The 15,098-nt window shown below is 49.5% G+C and overlaps 2 protein-coding genes across 3 annotated transcripts in view; one reads left to right on the top strand and one right to left on the bottom strand.

Moving 5' to 3' along the window:
- Positions 1–1,423, top strand: part of Paip2 (poly(A) binding protein interacting protein 2) — an 18,527-nt gene extending 17,104 nt beyond the window's left edge. For both annotated transcript variants that reach the window (XM_048331249.1, XM_048331250.1), the window contains one exon: positions 421–1,423. In XM_048331249.1, the coding sequence (XP_048187206.1) occupies positions 421–477 (57 nt within the window). In that variant the 3' untranslated portion in view covers positions 478–1,423. The remainder of the gene's footprint in view (positions 1–420) is intronic.
- Slc23a1 (solute carrier family 23 member 1) overlaps positions 1–15,098 on the bottom strand; it is a 15,378-nt gene extending 280 nt beyond the window's left edge. The window contains exons 1-15 of the mRNA XM_048331242.1: positions 14,972–15,098; positions 13,227–13,288; positions 12,511–12,645; positions 12,113–12,270; positions 11,218–11,306; positions 11,002–11,069; positions 10,673–10,854; positions 10,423–10,543; positions 10,035–10,191; positions 9,586–9,733; positions 9,000–9,105; positions 8,623–8,752; positions 8,382–8,525; positions 7,269–7,364; positions 4,154–4,417 (exon numbers count right to left, since the gene is read on the bottom strand). Of these exons, the coding sequence (XP_048187199.1) occupies positions 4,170–4,417; positions 7,269–7,364; positions 8,382–8,525; positions 8,623–8,752; positions 9,000–9,105; positions 9,586–9,733; positions 10,035–10,191; positions 10,423–10,543; positions 10,673–10,854; positions 11,002–11,069; positions 11,218–11,306; positions 12,113–12,270; positions 12,511–12,645; positions 13,227–13,288; positions 14,972–15,053 (1,926 nt within the window). The 5' untranslated portion in view covers positions 15,054–15,098 and the 3' untranslated portion in view covers positions 4,154–4,169. The remainder of the gene's footprint in view (positions 1–4,153; positions 4,418–7,268; positions 7,365–8,381; positions 8,526–8,622; positions 8,753–8,999; positions 9,106–9,585; positions 9,734–10,034; positions 10,192–10,422; positions 10,544–10,672; positions 10,855–11,001; positions 11,070–11,217; positions 11,307–12,112; positions 12,271–12,510; positions 12,646–13,226; positions 13,289–14,971) is intronic.

Below are 15,098 nucleotides of genomic sequence, written 5' to 3'. Positions count from 1 at the left end.
CAGAATTTCAACACTTAATATGTTTGTATAGTATAGAAGTATCTTGCAGAAGTTAAGTCTCATAGTTAAATTAACCAAATCCCTTATTCGCTACTGTTTCTTTAGTTTATATGAAATAGTGGGTTTCTGTTTACACTTAAGCAAACTTAATTGCAATTCCTACTTGCTCTAAGAAAGTTGATACAGTCTGATATCATACGAAATATGGCTTACATCTCATTCTTCATTTCCCTGTCATAGCTTGGTTTGTTTTGTGGGAGTAGATGACAGTGGCTAAGTGTAATCTTATGATCTGAATTCTTTTGCTTGTATTTTTCTGAAAAAAATACTTTTGCATGTGGTTCTAAATTGAATGCTTCTGAGTTATCTGAAGCCATCTGTAATGAACTTGCTTTTTTCCCCCATGTACTTATTTTCCAGGTCAAGAGCAATCTGAATCCAAATGCAAAGGAGTTTGTTCCTGGGGTGAAGTACTAAAATATTTCAGTAGACGGGGCCCTCTTTTGGTGGATGTAGCACAATTTCCACACTGTGAAGGCAGTATTAGAAGACTTAATTGTAAAAGCTCTCTCTTGTCACTGTGTTACACTTATGCATTGCCAAAGTTTTTGTTAGTCTTGCATGCTTAATAAAAGTGCTGAGACTGTTATTAAGTAAAAAACTGTCAAACATTTACTGAAAATAGAATTGGCCCCTTGGCTTAATGTAAAGACAGCGAGGAAAGAAGCACCAGTCAAGTTGTGACAAAGCACCAAATTAAAAAAACCTCTAAATCTTACTGAATTGTCATTTTTAAGGCTAAACTGGTCCCTAGAAGTTATTAACATTTTCAATATCTAGATTTTGTAAAAAACAAAAAACAATATGTTCTAATTGTTAAATAGAATTCTCAATTGCATTTGTCCTCATCAGAAAGGATCTCCTGTTTTTGGTTCATTTGTTAACTTGAAATAACTCATTACAGATGTAATGTGTCTTTGGTGATTGAGATTACAAGAAAGTAAACAGATAAAGAGCTAGTTTGGCTTTTCTGGTTTGCTATCATAGTAGAAATTGAAATTTTCCTGCGGTTATATTTGAAGAAGTAGATGATTTGAATTGCATCTTTTGAGGATTCATTGTGTCATGGCCATACCTGTATAAAGGTGTAAGTTAGGACCCACACCAGCCCATAATCCAATTGAACAAAAAGATTGTAACATGATTTGAGTGGTGCTTTTCCTTGCATTAACCATCATGACAGTAGTCTGCAGCACAACTTTTCTTTTAACAAAGCTAGAACAGTTTTGGCTTCTTAAACTTCATATTTGGGTAGGTTAAGCTGCCATACGTGTTCAGTGTGAATAGTGTTTAAGTTGAAAATATTGTAAAAAAATTATATTTTTTCAAAAATATTTAAAAAAATAAATAATAGTAGAACTGAGCTGATGCTTGTGTTTATTGGCAATGGACTGCAGACTCTCCAGTGGTGATGCTTTAGTGTGGGCCCAGTACCTCAGGACAGCCCTACTGGCAAATGTGCTGAGAGCAGGATTCATTAGAATCCACAGTAGCGAGTATATTGCTGTGCAAGTGTCTGTCCACAATACAGCAGTAAAACGAACCCCGTTGCCCTGTCCTTTTTATTGCCTGAGACTGCAGTGTCGGCAATTGTAGGTAGCTATGTTAACAAGCCCTGTGGTTGAGCTGGGGTGTGGCTCGGTAACAGCGGCAGAGTACTTGCTTAGCACGGACTTTTTTGTTTAGCCTTTTAGGCTAAAGATTAAGATTTCTTGTTCACATTCTTCTTCACATTCACATTAAGATATATTCCTGTTCACATTCTTCACGGAAGGCATAGCAGGTGACTCCCCTCTTTTAGTAATACTGAAGATCACTTAGGAGCTTTACACATGGCAGTCAGCCATCTGCCACCAAGCTACACCTCCAGCCCCAATAGGAGTCTTTTCTCTCTTTTGTTCCAATAGCTGCCATAAACAGCTACTAAATAGGTTTTTAAAGAAACTGAAATAGCTAATTATATTTGACTCTTGTTCTTTCTGGAACTGTAATTCAGGCAGTTACTTCTGCTCAGTGGCATAGGTCAAAATATGAGGCATACTCGGTTCGATTCCCCAGCACCACATATATGGAAAACGGCCAGCAGGGGCGCTGTGGCTCAGGTGGCAGAGTGCTAGCCTTGAGCAAGAAGAAGCCAGGGACAGTGCTCAGGCCCTGAGTCCAAGCCCAGGACTGGCCCAAAAAAAAAAAAATGAGGCATATATAAATATATATACATATATGTATGTATGTATGGAGCCTATTAGTCCTTTGTCTCTAAATTTACAGGGCAAATGACTTCATCTGCACATACTGCCAAGTTGTTATAATGCAGTGTAATTGGTACCAATTAGAGAGTTATGACCTAGTAATTCTATAATAACTATGACCTAATGATGAAGAGCAAAGATACTAGCCACACTTCCTAGATGAGAGTCCTGTGATCATAGATAAATACCTTAATTTTACTGTGCTTTAGTTTCTATATCCTCTAAATTAATGAGGTGATATGCAGCAAGTTTTGGACTTCAAAGCTTTTTTTTCTTTCCAGTCCTGGGGCTTGAACTGGGGCCTGAGCACTGTCCCTGGCTTCTTTTTGCTCAAGGCTAGCACTCTACCACTTGAGCCACAGCACCAGTTCTGGCTTTTTCTATATATGTGGTGCTGAGGAACCAAATCCAGGGCTATGAGGCAAGCACTCTACCGCTAGGCCATATTCTCAACCCTTCAAAGCATTTTTGTGTGTTCGATTGTGGAGACTAACATTAGGCTTCATATATGGTAGAGAAAACACTCTCACCACCTGAGCCACAGCCTCTGTGTTGGAATTTTTTTCTTTTGCATTGGAATATTTGATTTCAGACTTTTAGATTAGGGATTGTCTATCAGAATAGTCTGTAAGTGTTTGAGATTCAAAATAGCTTCAAAATATGGAATACTTCCCATACCAAGCATTTTGATACAACCTGACATAACAATACCCGTTTCTAGGTTGCATGGTTTAGTTGACACACATCAAGAGCTTAAAACTGTTCTAGCACATAGGAAGTCCTATTTGAATGATTCCTATTACTGTTCTTAAGAGTCTAACTCTAGGGGCTAGGAATGTGGCTTAGCAGTGGAGTGCTTGCCTAGCATACATGAAGCCCTGGGTTCGATTCCTCAGTATCACATAAACTGATAAGGCCGGGCTGGGAATATGGCCTAGTGGCAAGAGTGCTTGCCTGCCATATATGAAGCCCTGTGCCAGAAGTGGCACTGTGGCTCAAGTGGCAGAGTGCTAGCCTTGAGCAAAAGAAGCCAGGGACAGTGCTCAGGCCCTGAGTCCAAGGCCCAGGACTGGCAAAAAAAAAGTCTGACTCTGGAAGTGTAGTTTAGTGGTAAAACATCCAAAAACAGCCAGCAGGGTATCAGTGGTTCATGCTGGTAATCCTAGCTTCCCAGGTGGCTGAAATCTGAGGATCTTAAGCCAGTTTGAGCAAGAAACTCCAGGAGACTCAGCTCCAATTAACCACTAGGAAAATGGAAGTGGCTCAAAGTGGTAGGGTGCTAGCCTTGACCACATAAGCTTACAGGATCATACCCAGGCCATGAGTTCAATCCCCACCACTGACAAAAGAAAAAAACAGCAAGTAGTGCATGCATCTCAGCAATGAAGTGGGCTCAGAAGGCTGACGAAAGGATCTTGAGTTTCTGAGGTCAGTCTTGGGAATATAACCAAGTCTCTGTCTTACAAATAAGTAATTTGGTAAATCAGTGTAGACCAGGCTCAGCTTGCTTTGATTGGAACTGATATCTTTTTGAGGAAGGCACATTTAAACGAGCTAGAAATGGAAGATTTCAGAGCATTAGCTTCTCACACATTTTGAAGCACTACAGATATTATACTAGCAAAAGCCAGAAGTGGCATTGTGGCTCAAGTGGTAGAGTGCTAGCCTTGCACAAAAAGAAGCCAGGGAGGGACGGTGCTAATTAAGGTGTTAACTCAGTATATACCTACCCTTTGGGAATACTCAGATGGGAAAAATGAAAACTGAGTAGTAGTTTGGTTTCCTTTTGCTAAAACAATGTTTGGTTATTTAACTCTCCTACAAAAGCCAAAGATACAGCCTACCTTTTTTGGAAGTATTTCAGACCTTGGTGCACACCGACCCAATCTCTGTATTTTCTGGAGTGTCTTCTGAAACTGAAGTCTGGTGTTTTGACCTTGTAGAAAATCCTTTGAAGACTGGGCATATAGGAATGTATTTCAGAAAGGCAATCTTTTTCACCATGCCCATTCCAATGGGAAAATCATAGCTCTTCAGACTAGCAGATGTCGCGCTGTTGGCATGGGCCCCCGCTTTCCACTGTATTAAGCCTCGTTCCTCTGGGCTCCCTAGAGAGAGGACAATAGGATCGTTACCAAAACCCAAAGCTGCTGCTGCCTCCCCTTCCCATCATCTAAGCTAGGCTTCTAGAATCAAGTGCCTGGTGTTTTGTGTACACCCTCCCCCATATTGCTGGGAGTCAAATTAAGGGCTTTGCACATGCTAGGTAATAATTCTCTAATCCTCAATTTACACAAGCAAGAAAAAAATACTATCTAATAACCTGGCACTGTTAGCTCACACTCAAAATCCTAGCTCCTTAGGAGGCTGAGATAGGAGGACTGTGGTTCGAAGCCAGCCTGGGCAGACAAATTTGAGAGGGAGGTCTTTTATTTCTAATTTTTAAAAAAGCCAAAGGTAGGGGTGTGGCTCAGGTGGTAGACTGCCTGCTGTGAGGATGGGACCCTAAGACTTCTCTTCTCCCCCAGGCTCCCTCACTCAGGAGGCTCTGCCCAGCCTCTGACTTTATTGCTTTGTGTACATGCCTGGGCATGCACTGGTAATAGGGCTTGAACTCGGCCTCATGTCCTTACTTGGTACTTTTTTCTTTTTTGTCAGTTGTGGGGCTTGAACTCAGGGCCGAGGCACTGTTTCTGAGCGTTTTTTGCTCAAGGCTTGCACTTGGAGCCAGAGTCACTTCAATGTTTTGGTGTAGTTAATTAGAGGTAAAAGTCTCATGGACTTGCCTGTCGGGATTGGCTGCAAACCCTGATCCTCAGATCTCAGCCTCCTGAGTGAGTAGCTAGGATTGCAGGCGTGAGCCACCAGTACCCACTTCACTTTGCTTTTTCATTCAAGGCTGGTGCTCCACCACTTGAGCCACACCTCCACTTCCAGCATTTTTTTTAATATACATTTATTGGACATATGAAGTCTTCCCACAAGCCCTAAAGAAAAAGCTCTGGTGCCAAATGGATTATTTGGGCTCCATTAACCACTCCAGCCAGCTGCTAATACACTCAAAGTAGAATTTGCCAGTAACCAATACCACATTTGTATATGTTCAACTATGAATGCAGGTGCACTCTGCCCAGTGGTTGCAAAGAAATGGTGAGGAGCCTATACTCTGAACTCAGGCAACAACAAATGCTGGAGGGGATGCAGGGAAAGAAGAACCCTTCTCCATTGTTGGTGGGAGTGCAAATTAGTACAACCACTTTGGAGAACAGTATGGAGATTTCTCAAAAAGCTCAATATAGGGCTGGGGATATAGCCTAGTGGCAAGAGTGCCTGCCTCGGATACACGAGGCCCTAGGTTCGATTCCCCAGCACCACATATACAGAAAACGGCCAGAAGCGGCGCTGTGGCTCAAGTGGCAGAGTGCTAGCCTTGAGCGGGAAGAAGCCAGGGACAGTGCTCAGGCCCTGAGTCCAAGGCCCAGGACTGGCCAAAAAAAAAAAAAAAAAAAAAAGCTCAATATAGACCTACCCTATGACCCAGCCATACCACTCCTAGGCATCTATCCTAAACAGCAAGTCCCAAGATATCAAAAAGACATTTTTCCATGTTTATCGCGGTACAATTCACAATAGCCAAAATATGGAAAAAACCCAGATGCCCCTCCACAGATGAATGGATCCAAAAAATATGCTACCTGGGCTGGGGATATGGCCTAGTGGCAAGAGAGCTTGCCTCGTATACATGAGGCCCTGGGTTCAATTCCCCAGCACCACATATACAGAAAACGGCCAGAAGTGGCGCTATGGCTCAAGTGGCAGAGTGCTAGCCTTGAGCAAAAGGAAGCCAGGGACAGTGCTCAGGCCCTGAGTTCAAGGCCCAGGACTAGCCAAAAAAAAAAAAAAATATATATATATATATATATATGGTACCTATACACAATGGAATACTACATAGCGATTAGGAATGGTGAAATATTGTTATTCGCAGGGTAATGGTCAGAACTCGAACAAATAATGTTGAGCAAGACAAGCCTAGAACACAGAAAACAAAGGGGCATGATCTCCCTGATATATGACTGTTAAGAAAGGGTGACGGAGAGACAGTAGAGACCAGGTCTGTGAAACCAAAACCTGCTTGTCAAATGGTATTTCCCACAGGATTAGGGCAGCGACCCAACAGTATGTAACTAAAACCAAACAACTACTCAACATATAAAGGTCAAAAATTGACCTCTCAGTGGAATACAATAGCTCAAAAGCTATGTATGTACATTCATATAAGACTACTGTTGAGGGCTGGGGATATGGCCTAGCGGCAAGAGAGCTTGCCTCATATACATGAGGCCCTGGGTTAGATTCCCCAGCACCACATATACAGAAAATGGCCAGAAGTGGCGCTGTGGCTCAAGTGGCAGAGTGCTATCCTTGAGCAAAAAGAAGCCAGGGACAGCGCTCAGGCCCTGAGTCCAAGCCCCAGGACTGGCCCAAAAACAAAATAATACTGTCGACATATTGTCTAATATCGACATGACATTTAAAGCCCTAGGCGAATTTTCTTGGGCTTGGCCACGTGGCTACTGTATATGTTCTTGATACATTGTATATTGTATATATGTCTACCTGACCTAGAGAAGGGAAAGAAAAACAGGGCGTAAGATATCACAAGAAATGTACACACTGCCCTACTATGTAACTGTACCCTTTTTGCTCAACACCTTGTCAAAAAAATTTGTGTTCAATTAATAAATAAATTAAATTTGAAAAAAAGAAATGGTGAGGAAAGCACCTAGAAATAACTCCAGGCTGCACCCTCTCAAGACCTCCAGACCTCCAGACTCCATCTGCCTACTACTTCCTGTTGTTCCCTACAGGGCCTGCATGGTATCTGACCCAACCACATCTGTAGGAGTCCAAAAGTCCATCCTAGTTCTTCATTGACCTCCCAGGGCTGACCAGTACCTGGTACTGTGTTGTCCAGTATGAAAGCAAGGCACCCACCCACAAACATCTCTGTGGTCAGCAGCACGGTCAGAATCTGGTCTACTTCAGGAATGCCTGTGAAACAAGCCAAGGACCAAATGGGTATCCACGTATTCCTGCTTGTGCAGCCTATTGACAATTCTTGAGTGGCACAACACTCAGACTTTCGTACCTATCTGTACCTCTGTCATGTTTTTGGATTCCATCCCAATTCTGCCAACTGCTAGTTGTTGGCTTGAGACACATCATTCAGCCTATGTCTCTCATCTGTAAAGTGGAGTTGATAATGGTATCTGCCTTGATGTCCACATGTAAATGAGCACATGTAAAACTCAGTAGGTAGTCACAGGAAGTGTGTTTTGTCAGTGGTGGGGCTTGAACTCAGTGCCTGGCCACTATCCCTGAACTCTTCTGTTCAAGGCTAGTGCTCTACCACCTTAAGCCACAGCTCCACATCTGGTTTTCTGGTGGTTAATTGAAGATAAGATACATACAGCTGGGCACTGGTAGCTCACACCCATAATCCTAGCTACTCAGAAGGCTGAGATGTGAGGACCGAGGTTCAAAGCCAGCCAGGGCAGGATAGTCCATGAGACTCTTACCTCTAATTAACCACCAGAAAACCAGAAGTAGAGCTGTGGCTTAAGTGCTAGAGTGCTAGCCTTGAGCCGAAAAGCTCAGGGACAGCGCCCAGGCCCAGAGTTTAAGCCCCATGACCGACAAAAAAAATTAATAAAAGAATCTCCCATACTTTCCTGCCTGGACTGTCTTTGAACTGAGATCCTCAGACCTCAGCTTCCTGAGTAGGTAGGATTGCAGGTGCAAGCCACCAGTGCTCAGTAGAAAACAGCTTCTCAGCTACGCATTACCACCCAGAGTTGGGAAGGGCTTGTGGTTCCGCCAGTGTGGAGCCTCTGAGGAAGGAACTTGTGCTCAGGCTTTGTTTGGTGGTGCTAGCTAGGAAATTAAGTAAAATAAGAGCCTCCCACATCTAGGCAAGCACTCTGACCTCTGAGCTAACTACACTTCCAGCCCATGTGCTCAGCTCTGAACCCACCCCACCTCTAGAAACAGCAGATAGCCAAGAGGCACCTGTGTTGATGGCACCAGGGTTGGAATCCAGGTAATTTGGCAGCGTGAGCCCGAAGAACATGGAAAATCCGAGCACGAAGAGGTTGCGGGAAGAGTTCATGTCCACGAACTGCAGGTTGGACAGCCCCACTGCAGTAATCATGCCTGCAGGCACAGGGGAAGCGCTAAAGACACCTTCGGCTGGGTGGGTCTCCCACTCAGTGACTCATGCCTCACCTCTGGGTTTGCTCCTGGCACTCACCGAAGAGGGTGCAGAACATGCCCCCCAAGATGGGGTCCGGCAGTGAAGCGAAGAGGGCTGTGAACTTGCCGATGGCACCCAGGACCAGCATGATAACTGCACCGTATTGCACCACCCGCCGGCTGCCCACCTGCAAGGAGCCAGGGGTGAGGCTGGGCCCGCAGGACAAGGCTGGTTCCGGGGGCGGGGCCTGTTAGAAGAGCTAGGCTTCAAAGGACAGGGGCTTGGGGCTGCAGGGCGGGAGTGGGGCCAGGGGACGCCGAGGCCTCTTGAAAGCTGGATGAGGCAAGTCCAGAGTAGAGACAAATTAGGGACCGGGACTACGACCCGTGGTAGCCAGACGGGACGTTGTGATACTTTGGCTTGTTGCGAGGCACCTTGGTAATTCCTAGGACACCAATGTTAGGACTGGATGAGGTGGACCCGTTGCCTGTGCCCAACAGCCCCGCGATAATGCAGCAGATGCCTTCAGTAAAGATACCCCTGTAAGAAAAGGCTGAGTGAGGGTCTTGGTCCAGCCTCTTCACCGGCCTGTCCTCTGTCCCTGTGACCTGTCCCTCTGGGGCTGTCCAGGCTGACAAGCACATCCACTGTGCTCACACAAGACCAAAGGGAGCTCTGAGAGCCAGTAGCTGTTGTACCTACCTAGACCTAGTGCCTTGGAACTTACTCTGAGTTTGTTTCCTCATCTGTTCAATGGGGGTTAATAAGGGTACCTGTCTCAGAATGATTAGCAGGTTGCATGAGAGAATACATGTAAAGAACTGGGCATCGGGAAGGAATCCATGACTATAGTTTCCTAGGACTTCATTTATCATCTCAGCTTTCCCAGCAAGGAGTAATGAATACAATCCCATCCCATACGCAAGGACTTGCCCAAGTCTATACCTCTGGATCCAGCTCCATGCCTAATCCGCTCCCTGAGTGGGCCCTCCGGGGATGATATTGCAGAGGGAAACCTACCGATTGATAGCGTGTACTGGAGGCGGTGGCGCACCGGCCAGGCGCGCACAGGCGTAATAATCACCAATGGACTCAATGATGCCCGCCAGCGTGGCACTGAACATACCCAGGACAGCAGCCACCGTGACTGTGGGCAGGCCCCACTGACCTGGGTGGAGGGAAAGACAGGAGGCTACACAGGAGCCTGTGGTAGGTCTGGAATGCACACTGAGTTCTGGGGGGGGGGGGGGAGAGTGGCTTGGGGGGGTGTAGAGCTGGAATGGGAACCGCTGGTGGGAGCTTACGTGGGTCACTCAGCGGTATGAACCTGGAATAAGGCTTTGAGTAAAACACTACTTGGCATGCCATAAACATGCAGTTAATGCTAGTCATGTCGTCGGCTACACTAGGGTGACCAGGGTCTCCTAGGTGCAAGCTGGAGGCCGAGGAACCCGGATGAGGCTGCTTACAGGGGTAGGGGATGCGGACCCAAGGTGAGATGGCCATGATGTCTCCTCGGGCATCGGTTCGCGCCTGGAATCCATAGGCTGCTGGGTCTGCGGGCAGCACGTCTGTCAGAGTCAGCACATAGCAGAGCAGCCACACAGTCATGATGGCCAGCACAATCTGAGGGGAGGGGGAAGGGATGCACCGCGGGCACTAGAGGCCTCCAGCCCTGACCCAAGCCCTCGCCCACAGCCCCGCTCCAATGCCTGCCCCACACGGTGGCTGCAGCCTCCTCGCTGTTCCAGCTCAGGCTCCTGTGCTTTCCCTGCCCTTGGCTCTGGGCCCAAGTCCAGCTCCTGCCCTAGTCCCTCCCCTGCCCAACCCAGCCCCAGCAGCCTGCCATCTCCTTACCGGAAACATCTTGAAGATCTGGATACGGAAGAGAGTGAAGCCCTTACCCCAGCGGTAGACTGGCAACCGGAAAGTGAGATTGCGCAGGTATTGGGAGAAGAGTACAATCAGGAGAATGGAGCTGGGGACAGAGACGCAGGAGGAGATGGTTGGTGGGCTAGCTCGAGCCAGGAGGCAGCACAAAGAGGGCAGAACATCAAGGGGCCGGAGGGCAGAAGCTGGGCAGGGATAGGGCCTGGCGTGCGCTCACCAGGCTGAGATGCCCCAGTGGGAGCCAGCTCTGTCCCCCGCAGCTTGGAAGACAGACAGGCCGATGAGGGAGACGGTGGGGGTGACCGTGAGAGGCCCTATGTAGCTGAGAAGCGCCCCGGGCAGCCCCATCAGCCCAATCACCACCTCCACCGTGCTGGACACCATGATTGCACCCTGAACCTAGAAGGACAAAAATCGACTGTTAGTCACTATATGACCCAATTGCTCACAGGATGAACATTCCTCGACCACCTCCTTGAGTCCCACAAATAAGCAGTGGTCCTCACTCCCACCTAGCGCCCCCTTACGAGTGGCCTCTCTACTCACCTCTCGTATTCGAGGGTGCCAGATATGAGATGTGTTCAAGGGTAGACTCCAATTGCCATAGATCTCCTCTGGGGACAGAGACAAGAACAAGGAGGGGAAGGACACTGCCTTGAATACTAGCTTGTGTCTGGACACGGACAGCTGCCCAGACCTTCAAGGCCCTGGGCCTCCTTTTTCTCCTCCAACCCATACCCCCCCCCCAAAAAAAGTTCCTACCTTCAGGAGGACACTTCCATCTCTCCAGGGCCAGGATGGCTTTGGCTGGGACCAGAAACGCAAAGGCACTGGCCTGGAACAGTGGTAGCCTAGGAGGGAGCGGCAGGGGGAGATAGAGAGGCAGGGAGATTGTGCAAGAGGGGCACGGGGGACAGACAGGAGGACCAAGGGGACTGGCAGAGTTCTCTACCATCTCCAGAGCACATGGAGACAATAGCTGTGATCTTAGCTCCTCAGAAGGCTGAGACCTAGGGGCTGGGGATATGGCCTAGTGGCAAGAGTGCTTGCCTTGCATACATGAGGCCCTGGGTTCGATTCCCCAGCACCACATATACAGAAAACGGCCAGAAGTGGCACTGTGGCTCAAGTGGCAGAGTGCTAACCTTGAGCAAAAAGAAGCCAGGGACAGTGCTCAGGCCCTGAGTTCAAGCCCCAGGACTGGCAAAAAAAAAAAAAAAAAAAGAAGGCTGAGACCTAGGGAATCCTGGTTCAACACCAATCGGAGCAGCAAAGTCAGAACTTGTATCTCCAGTTAACTCAAGGGCTAGAGCCCCAGCCTTGAGCAAGCAAGCCTACCTACCAAGCATGAGGCACTGAGTTCAAGCCCCAGGACCAGCACAAAACAAATAACGAAACACCTGACTGTGCACCCATTTCCCCGCAGTGAGGAGCAGTCCTCGGTTCTGGCAAGTGAACTTTGGCTCTGTCCTCTTCACCAACATTCAAACAGCCATCCTTTGGCCGCCAGGCCTAGGGCCCCCTAGCTCCGCCCGGGTTCACACCGGGAAGAGAGGGTCCTGAGCGTTCCCAGGAGGGGAAGGGACTGCGGCTTGGCCTTGAGGCTGGCCCGGCCGCCCGCGGGGGTGCGGGCTCGTGGGTGGAAGGGGCAGCTCACCGGATGCCCAGAGTGGTCTGGATGAGCGTGGTGACCCCCACACAGGTGAAGATGGTGCCGATGAGCTGACTGACCATGTGCTGGTCGCGGCCCACGCACAGAGCCTCGGCCAGGAGGAAGGGCACGGCGATGGTGCCGCTGAAGCACGTCAGGTAATGCTGGGGCGACACGGGAGGGGGGGCCTGAACCGGGGCCACCCTGCGAGCGTGCCCCCCCACATCCTCCACAAGGGATTCCCGGACTGAGCCTTCTCTGCCCCCCCCCCCCTTTGCCCCTGTGACTGAGCCCTCTCTCCGGCTCGGATGCTCCCGGTCGCCCGTGGGCGCCTTGCCCTCCTCCCTGCCCTGCGTGGTGGCCCCGGGGCTGGGGGGCTGGGGGGCTGGGGGGCTGGGGCCCACCTGGAAGCCTAGCAGGATGCACAGGTACCACGGCGGCACGTCCTCGATCTTGTACAGCATGTCAGATTTAGGCTCGGCCGCCTGGGTCATCGGCAGGTCTCTGGCGGGAGCCCCTGCGGAGCCCGGGGACTCATTCTGGGGCAGGAGACAGCAGAGATCGATCGGGAGGTGGGGGTTGTGTGTGATGCACCAGCCAATTCCATGCTGCCCCCCCCCCAGGGCCAGTCATGGGGCCCAAGTGACCGGCCTGGAGTGCCCACCCCGTGCCCCCAATCCATCGGCCTGGCAGTCAGTGTGCCTGGCAGCTCCTCAAGTCGCTTCCTGCCAGGGAAAGTGCACTCTGCTCACCCCTAGAGTCCACAAGCCGGGGCGTCCTAGCCAGGGACCGGCTCCTAAGCCAGAAGACCTGGGAAGCACCAGGGGAGGGGCATAGAGGACCCCTCATCCCACCGCTGCCTTCTAGAGGTCCTTAGGGGTGTCACTGGGGAGGAGAGCAGGCTCCTCCTGACAGCCCCCCTCCTCAGTCAGGCCCAGAGGCCCTTCACCCCCACCCATCCCGCAGTGACCACAGTCAGCTCAGGACTCGCTTTTGATCAAGTTCATCAGAAATTTTGACTCTTCCTCCCCCCCTCCCCCCCACCAGAGAAGCCTGCACTGGCCCACCCACCTCCATCTGCCCACCCCCCCCCACCCCGCTCCCCCCAGCCCCCCAGCACCTGTGTCTGGCCCTCGGAGTCGTCCTGAGTCCTCATCTGTGGGACACAGGTTTGAGACGCTCCTGAGGGAGGAGAGGATGACTTTACAAAGGCCAAGAAGGACTTTACTCCATACATCAGACATTGTTCGAAGTAAATCAGTAAATCTGTAACCAGGTCCCTAGTTCTGGATTGCGAAAGGGGGACACTGGCAGAGGTAAGGTATTAACTCCTGGCTAAGGTGGTAAAGGCCATCCAAGTATCTCAAAGTCGCATTTGCCTTCTGAGAATTCCTTTCCCTGGCCTGAGTCCTGTGCTAGTTTTCTTGGAGACAGGCAGAGAAGAGGAGAGGAGAGGAGCGTCTCAAAAGTTTACCTCGGTGAAGTGAGGGAAAGGGAGGGAGAAGAGGCTCTGCGAGCCCTTCCGCGTTTATTAATAACAAGCTAATCCTTATCATCATCACTATAATCAGTGTCTTTACTGAGGAAGTATTGAGTGTCAAGTGATACACATGTTTGTATCTGGCACTAGTGTGAACCCTTTGAGAATGGAGGACATAGATTTAGGAGTAATTTGACCAAAGCCACACAGGTTTTAGAAAATCAAGCCTATGCTTGCCAGTGGCTCACGCCTGTAAGCCTAGCTACTCAGGAGGCTGAGACCTGAGGACTGAGATTTAAAGCCAGCCCAGGCAGGAAAGTCCATGAGACTTTTACGAGCCTTTTATCTCCAAGTAACCACCCAAACGCCAGAAGTGGAGCCATGGCTCAAAAGATAGAGCCCTGATTTAAAAAAAAAAAAAAAATCTCAGAAACAGTGCTTAGACCCTGACTTTAAGCCCCCGAATTAGCACCTCAACCCCCCCTCCCAAAAAAAAAAGAAGCCAGAAATTCAGGCTGGTGGGAACTGACCCACCCTACCACTCTTTAACATACAGGATCTCTGAGGCAGCAACAGATAGATCCTTGGGCCTATACCCTGTGCCAGAAGAAGATTCATTTCCCTCCCAGCCAGGACTAGCTGCGGAGTCTGTAGGACCCAGCACAACTGAGGAAGTAGCCCTTTTCCTAAGGCATTAAGATTTCTTTCTTTGGGTACCAGTCCTAGAGCTTGAACTCGGGGCCTGAGTGCTGTCCCCGAGCTTCTTGGCTCAAGGCTAACGCCCTGTCACTAAGCCACAGCACCATTTCTGGCTCTTTGGTGGTTAATTGGAGATGTCTCAGGGATTTTCCTGTCCACACTGGTTTCAACCTGAGATCCTGAGATCTCAGCCTCCAGAGGAGCTCAGATTACAGGTGTGAGCCATGGACACCCAGCCCAAAAGTATTAAGAATTTTATAATGAGCTGGGAGCCCAGGCCCTGAAGTCCAGCCCCAGGTCTAACGCACACACATACAAAAATTATAATGGTGGGCTGAGGGAGGGGTTCAAGTGTTAGAGCACCGGCCACCAGACACACACACACACACACACACACGGTGTGAAGATGGCAACAGCAGCTGTTGGGCTGAGTGCGGAGCCTTTCTAAGCCCTGGGTGCTGTATGGGCCGCGGGTCACACAGCTCAGAAGCCAGTCCTGTGTTTTGCCCATCTCCTCTCTCACTTAGCAGGACCAGCGCGGCCTGGATCCAAGGCCTGAGAGCTGGTAGAGGGGGAGGCTGGGGACGGAGAGGGGCGGGGAGGAGCTCAAGCCCCTCAGCTGGTGGGAGCTAGGCCTGGGTCCTGCCCCTCCTTGGGCTGCCCCAGCCACCCCAGGAACCACCTACTTCTGAGTTGCTGTGCCCATCGCCAGGGCGAGGCGCAGGCCAGGCCCAGGGCACGGGCAGCGCTGCCCTCCAACAGCTTCATGCCACAGCTCTGAGTTCCGCTGCCCGTCCAGCCTCCAGCGCCTTC

This window comes from Perognathus longimembris, chromosome 22 (assembly GCF_023159225.1).
Source record: "Perognathus longimembris pacificus isolate PPM17 chromosome 22, ASM2315922v1, whole genome shotgun sequence".
NCBI classification, from domain to species: Eukaryota; Metazoa; Chordata; class Mammalia; order Rodentia; family Heteromyidae; genus Perognathus; species Perognathus longimembris.
This window is presented reverse-complemented; position numbering and strand designations above follow the sequence as displayed.